Source organism: Phoenix dactylifera, chromosome 13 (genome assembly GCF_009389715.1).
Source record: "Phoenix dactylifera cultivar Barhee BC4 chromosome 13, palm_55x_up_171113_PBpolish2nd_filt_p, whole genome shotgun sequence".
NCBI lineage: Eukaryota > Viridiplantae > Streptophyta > Magnoliopsida > Arecales > Arecaceae > Phoenix > Phoenix dactylifera.
Window position 1 is genome coordinate 12,252,554 of NC_052404.1, and position 7,134 is coordinate 12,259,687.

General features: G+C 51.4%; 1 protein-coding gene across 1 annotated transcript; it reads right to left on the reverse strand.

Moving 5' to 3' along the window:
• Positions 1–3,028: 3,028 nt before the first annotated feature.
• LOC103716750 (protein PSK SIMULATOR 1-like) lies at positions 3,029–5,564 on the reverse strand. Its single transcript, XM_008804889.4, has one exon. The coding sequence runs from the start codon at positions 4,934–4,936 to the stop codon at positions 3,476–3,478; it is 1,461 nt and encodes a 486-aa protein (XP_008803111.1). The 5' UTR covers positions 4,937–5,564; the 3' UTR covers positions 3,029–3,475.
• Between the last annotated feature and the right edge of the window lie 1,570 nt (positions 5,565–7,134).

Genomic DNA, 7,134 nt, shown 5'->3' on the forward strand with positions numbered 1-7,134 from the left:
TCGCACCACCACTGGGGTAGTGGGGGCCCTCCGACGATCAAGTCAGAGGAGATTGGAGGAGAAGGAGAGATAATAGTAGCAAGTAAGAGAATGCTCTGGAAGTTCTTGCTTACCCTCCCCCTTCTCCCCCCAGCCGCATATATACCAGGCTGGGGGATCCTTTTGGGGGGTTGGTCATCGTGTAGCACGATGGAGCTGCCACTGACATGGCCGTTACAGGGCGTCGTGGGGCAGCGCTGGGTACGGCCATGACAGGGCGTAGTGGAGCTCCGCTTTGTACGGCTGTTACAGGGGATCGTGGAGCAGCGCCGGATACGACCGTTGCTGGGTGTAGTGGAGCAGAGGGCCGCGGCGTGCCTCTGGGGAATAGCCTGTCGTTGTCGAGAGATGACCGACTCGGGGTCGGGCTGCGGAGACGAAGATGTCCGACTCGGGGTCGGATTGCTGGATCAAGGGGCAGCCGACTCGGGGTCGGGCTGCGGAGACGAAGATGTCCGACTCGGGGTCGGATTGCTGGATCAAGGGGCAGCCGACTCGGGGTCGGGCTGCGGAGCCGAAGATGTCCGACTCGGGGTCGGATTGCTGGATCAAGGGGCAGCCGACTCGGGGTCGGGCTGCGGAGCCGAAGATGTCCGACTCGGGGTCGGATTGCTGGATCAAGGGGCAGCCGACTCGGGGTCGGGCTGCGGAGCTGAAGATGTCCGACTCGGGGTCGGATTGCTGGATCAAGGGGCAGCCGACTCGGGGTCGGGCTGCGGAGCTGAAGATGTCCGACTCGGGGTCGGATTGCTGGATCAAGGGGCTGCCGTAGTCTTCCTGGGCGCGCGTGCCGGTCACGTGGGGCATGGTGGCTAAGTTCCCCCGTAACAGGATACATAATAAACATGTGACATCTGCTTAACATTCACCATTCATGACTCATGAGCAAACATATGCTAGGAAAAAAAGACGATGAGCAATTCAAAAATACCCTTGTCCACGACAAAATCTTCAATAATAATGCAAGCTTCTATTAGCACTATCCTTGATATATGGCAACCAATAAAAAGCTTATTAACATGCTATATTCCATTTGCGAGGATTAGATCATCTTTCAAAAAGCACAATTCGGATCGAAAATGCTCCATGAGCTGCAACTTAGGTAATGTGGCAACTTAGATCTTTGAACATGCATGCAAGTTTTGATTGATGCTCTTGTTTGGCACCGATAATGATTTATACTTGTTGGCTATGAGAAAGTTGCAATATATATATATATTTTTATAATTATTGTTAGTTTCTGAAAAAAAGTTCTAGTGATCGATAGGGTTGTTAGTATGCCAAATTAAATAGGCCAATCAGAAAGTCTATTTTAACAATATTTCTTAATAAAAAGACTTGAACTTTCTAATAGTATGAGAATATTATGAAGAATAAAGCTAATAAAAAAAAGCAGTAACTCGAAGGTAGAGAACAATCAAAAGATTGATTACATGGAGAAAAATAAGAGTATAGATATAAATTTTCTAAGGTAGAGTTGTCACCATGCTAGAGAATATGACATACAAAGAGTTCATGGATGCTTCTATGGGGCTCATTGTAGTTGCATATAGTAGTTGGTTGTTAAAGATGTGTTTGGAGATTTGTTTAATCATTATTAGGTCCCCCTTTTTAAACCCGATAATTGCATATAATGATCTTCATAAAATCGAATAATGGCATTCATTTCTCATGTGTTTCGACTCTAATGACATGAGCACCAGCCCACTTTAAGTGTTTCAAATTGATGCATGTTTGCATGGTCAGGTTAGCATCTACACTCATCGAGATAAACTCTGAGATTTAATTAGCTTTATTGTTAAATTAAAGCTATTATCTGCGGTGTGGCTCGATCGACCTATTAATGAATTGTTTCTACTAACGTGCATGACCTTGACTATTTATTACTGTTGCTGGTGGTCCAAACCGAGAACGATTGGCACAGCGGTGTGAACGGGGTTCCGTTTGAGTTGCCTTGGTTGGTGTTGATTGCGCTCCACCTTCCACCGGGAAACCTGCAAGCAAGCCTCGCACCACCACTGGGGTAGTGGGGGCCCTCCGACGATCAAGTCAGAGGAGATTGGAGGAGAAGGAGAGATAATAGTAGCAAGTAAGAGAATGCACTGGAAGTTCTTGCTCACCCCCCCTTCTCCCCCCAGCCGCATATATACCAGGCTGGGGGGTCTTTCAGGGGGGTTCGTCATCGTGGGGCACGATGGAGCTGCCACTGACACGGCCGTTACAGGGCGTCGTGGGGCAGCGCTGGGTACGGCCATGACAGGGCGTAGTGGAGTTCCGCCTTGTACGGCTGTTACAGGGGATCGTGGAGCAGCGCCAGATACAACCGTTGCAGGGAGTAGTGGAGCAGGAGGCTGCGGCGTGCCTCTGGGGAATAGCCTGTCGTTGTCGAGAGATGTCCGACTCGGGGTCGGGCTGCGGAGACGAAGATGTCCGACTCGGGGTCGGATTGCTGGATCAAGGGGCTGCCGACTCGGGGTCGGGCTGCGGAGCCGAAGATGTCCGACTCGGGGTCGGATTGCTGGATCAAGGGGCAGCCGACTCGGGGTCGGGCTGCGGAGCCGAAGATGTCCGACTCGGGGTCGGATTGCTGGATCAAGGGGCTGCCGTAGTCTTCCTGGGCGCGCGTGCCGGTCACGTGGGGCATGGTGGCTAAGTTCCCCCGTAACAGTTACTATTTTAGTCTCTCAATCCATCCAATATGCCTAATGAACTTGTTGATAATTTATATCTTTAACATCATGCTGCTTAGAATACAATCATACCAGCACCAACATATCGAATCCCATCAGAACTTAACTATAGATGTAATATCTCTCTTCAGTTGACATGTTTGAATCATTGGTGTATGAACCTATAGAATTGGATCGGTAGGTAAGAAAGTAAGAATCAAGTCAAACCTTACTATTACTCAATTGAGCTCCTTTACCATCTATTTCCGTGTTTTAAGCGTCATCGTTCGAGACATGAACACTGATCTTGTGGAATCGAGTGGGAACCGAAGAAAAGCTGGATCTAAATTATTCATGACGCGGATACGATGCGCCTTTTTTTTTTTTTTTGGTACAATACGACACACTTGTTTGACCGAGACGTTTGTGGCAGGGCAGCGCCGCACAAATTCATGAAGATAATTTTGACCGGTCCACTACGTTGTCACGCGAGACACCTGATCGACAACACATTTACGAAAAAATAAGTATATTTTCTAGCATCTTCCGTCTCTAGAGCCTCTGGGACTATGAAACTCTTGGAAACGGCCAACCCAGCAAGGGGAATGGGTAAACACATTCCATGCCTTAAACATGAATCCAGGAATGTTTTTTATCATAAAAAAAAGAATCCAAAAATGTTTTTACCAATTCCTAGGGGCTTAACAAATTCCTAAATCTCCATAACTAACTGTTCTTCATCTTCTTCTGAACTTGATCAGTTGATCTTAATCATGTTCATCAAAACCTGGCCTCGAAGAGTCGAACCGCCGCTCCTCATACCAGCAAACGCAGCTCAACCCGACCAGCACCTCGACGATCGCCGCCTCCGCCTTCTCCTTGTCGGAGAAATGCAGCGTCTGCAGCAGCAGCGCCCTCGGCCTCGTGTCAAAGCGCAGCTGCCGGTCCATGTTCCGCTCTTCCTGCCACCTCACAGTATCGTGCGCCACCGGCCCCAGCCACCCGAGAATTCGCCCCACCGCCTCCTTCCAACCCTTCGCCAGCCACTCGTCCACCACCCCGCCGTCCTTCCTCCAGCACTCCCTCAGCTTCGCCCTCACCGCCACCCGCAACCCCACCGGCAGCAGCCCATACAGCTCCTCCCTCAGCGCCGCCTCCTCCCCGGCCTTCTCGCGGTCCACCCGCCCATCGCCGGCTGCCCTCGTCAGATGTAGCCTCTCCGCCAGTACGATCACATTCGCATAACGTTGCGCCAGGCCCGATCCTCCGACCGTGCCCGGTGGCGCTTCCAATTGCTCGCTCCAGTTGGTACATGACCTTGCCATCACTTCCCTTGTTCTTAAGATCGGAGCCGAGTTTCTGATGTTCGATTCCCTTGGTATCGGTCTTTCCATCGGACCGGACGAGTACTTGCTGGTGAATATCGGATAGGTTCGGGGTCTGAGACCGGTCCGGTTAGTAGGGAGCCCCGGCACGAACTGGCCGAAGACGGCGCAGATCCTGGTGAAGACGGAGACGGCGGCTTTGGCCATGCGGTCCACCACCTTCTCCTGACTCTGGCTCCAGAGAGACTCCTCCTTGAGCCGCCGGACTCTCTGACGCTGCGACTTGATCTCGAGCCGGAGCGGATCGGAGGCGATAGGTTTCTGCATCGGTATCGGCCCGCTGTACCGCCTCCACTGCTGCTCCTTCTTCCGCTCCGACGCCTCCAATTCGGACAGCAGCTCCATCTCCGCGTACAATCTCGCCGTCGACGCGACATAGCGAGCCATCTTTCTGACCCGTTTCTCGACCGCCTTCGGAGTGGACCCCAGCCCAAGCCGGTCTGGATCGGCGATGATTTCGCCGGCCTTGAGGTCGGCGTAGATGTTGGCGAAGCCTCTCGGGAGGGCCCCGCGGCACCGGACGCCGAGGCGGGAGATGGCGACGGCGGCGCGGTCGAGGTCGTCCATCGATTCGGCGCAGGCGAGGCGGAAGAGGAGGAACTGGTCGGTGGAGTTGAGGTAGGCCACCCCCTGGGACCGCATGGTGTTGGACCGGAGGTGGAGGACCTCCGGCTCGCATAGGGCGCGGTGGAGGGAGACGAGGCGGGCCATGGTGGCCGCGGCCTCAAAGGCGAGAATCCCGACAACGCCCGGGGCGTCGTCCGGCCGGAGGCCGCGGTCATAGCCGGCCCCGGTGCCGACTAGCGCCCGCAGATCGGCGAACCACGCCTTGGCGATGACCATTGGAACGGACGCCAGTGATCCACGGCTTTCTTTTCCGTTGTTTTGTTCTTCTTTGGCGAGATAAGGGGTTGGTTGTTATGGAATTATTGGTGTGGATTTAGCGGGGACTTAAAGGAGGCGGGAGACCGGGTATTATTTGAGGGAAGGGACGAGATGGGGGGGGGGGCACCATTTCCGAGAGGTTTCTCGGCGACGCGGTTGCAACCATTTGATGGAAGTCGTCGTGACGGATAAGGGGTGGAAACCGTGGAATAGCGGGCGTTTACCGCCGCGCAGGATGACACCAAGCAAACATTTGATTGGCGCCTAGCTTGAGCGGCAGGCAACAACAACCAAAAATACAATATATATATATAGCTAGGCTAGCTGGGGGAAGCGTCCAACTCTGTAAGTCCATCTGATGAACTCTTGTTAGTGTTTTAGATTTTTGTTGATGCGTGAATTGGTGGATCTCGACCGAACGTCAACCAACGTTCCTATTTGGTCCACGATTTAGGCCGCGTGATGAGCTCGTGGTGGGAGCTCGGGCTCGGTTGCACTTGCACCTCTATCGTGCTATCGTACCAGATTCTGTCATTGTAAAGTAGGGGCCCAGGGGTGGCACCGGGAAGTAGTGAGGTTATGACTTCCCAAATTCTAACAGTGGAAAACGGGAAAACAATTAGTAAGCTTATCAGCTAGCGAAACATGCGTGTTTTGTAATATTTTGATATCTGGGTTTCCAAATGTTGCACTCCCTTTTCCTCTTGTTCCTTCTTTGCATCCACACCTTGTGGTCAACGCAACCAATTAACAAATGCAGAGGGCTGTAGAAAGTGGGCGGTCCGTGGCTCGCCAGTGTCAAAAGCTCGGAGATCATTGTGCTTACAATGAAGCTGCTGTCTCTGGCGTGTCCACCCCGCCGTGGTCTGAACGTGTTGTTTTCTCTTTTAACTTGAGAGGTTTGCCATTGACGAAGGATTCTGTGATCTTGATGGTAGGGGCCAGCCGGTTCCGGTCGTCTCCAAGTGTGTTATTTTTCTCAGTCAGATGTGGTCCGTAAGCATGGATTTGTAGTCTTTGTTTTGAATAAAGGGGAGGCGAAGAAAAACGGCACCCATGATTTATTGGAAGGATATGGAAACGTCGAGTTAATCCCCTGTGATACAGATTACGCGGCGGGGACCAGGGCAACCATGCAAGAGACTATCAGTTACGAAGACGAAGTCGTATACATCATCATTGACACAGCAAGAGGAAGAAAAACACCATGCGTAGCAGCGCTCAAAGCTCAGAATGTCCAACAGACCGTGCCGTACGTGCCGGATCCAGCGAGATTGGCGTCGGACATCCGGTGGTCTTCTATGAATATGCTTGACTTTCAACCAAACTTCTCCGAATTGAGCCAGTATGCTGTGATTGCAAATGGAGGACCAGTCGTTGAAGGCGTGCGGGAGGGCGGCAGCAGAGGAAACAGCCAAGCATTACGCTCTCTCTTGCAGGCCCAAATAACGGCAGCAAGAAGCGTGAGAATTATAGGATGGGTCGGTTTCAAGATGTTTCTTTGTGTCCAAGTGACCAAGTCAGGCAGAGGTGGTCAAAGGAAACTTGAGAGTATAAAACCCGCGGACCGAGGTAGTTCTTTCCAATTTTTTCCTCCAGCTAAGCCACAGAAAATATTTGATTTTTTTCCAGTTCCCAGATCTATTGTTGAAGAACTTTGCAACCAAAACCGTTCCATTTGCGGCTTTTCGAGTAGAGGGCTGGGAAAATGGATTGCAAGGGTGCATCGCAAATCCAGCTATCCTTCCAAGACAAGGTTTGTCGGCCATTGCCGATCTTAAATCATGCTTGCTTCCAATGATGGATGAAAGCACTTTGTTTTTTTCGGAGTCCTGATCCCTTTGAGAGCATCCTCCAACTCCATTGTGCACGGAGGGAGAGATTGAGCTGATTAATGTCCTTGACCCCAAGGCTACCTTCCTCCTCCTGCATGCACACTGATCCCCAGTTAACCTTGCATGAAATACCACTCGTTGATGATGATGGACTTATAGTCAGAGAGATTTAATCTGTTTGAAATTCTCATTGCAACTCATCTTTCACCAGCTATTACTGAGCTAATTTGCCTCGTAATCTATAGATTATCACTGCCGCCCTGTTTAGAGCCATAGGTTTCGGAAGCGTAAATACTTGCATTAAAGATGTTGTGGATTTGC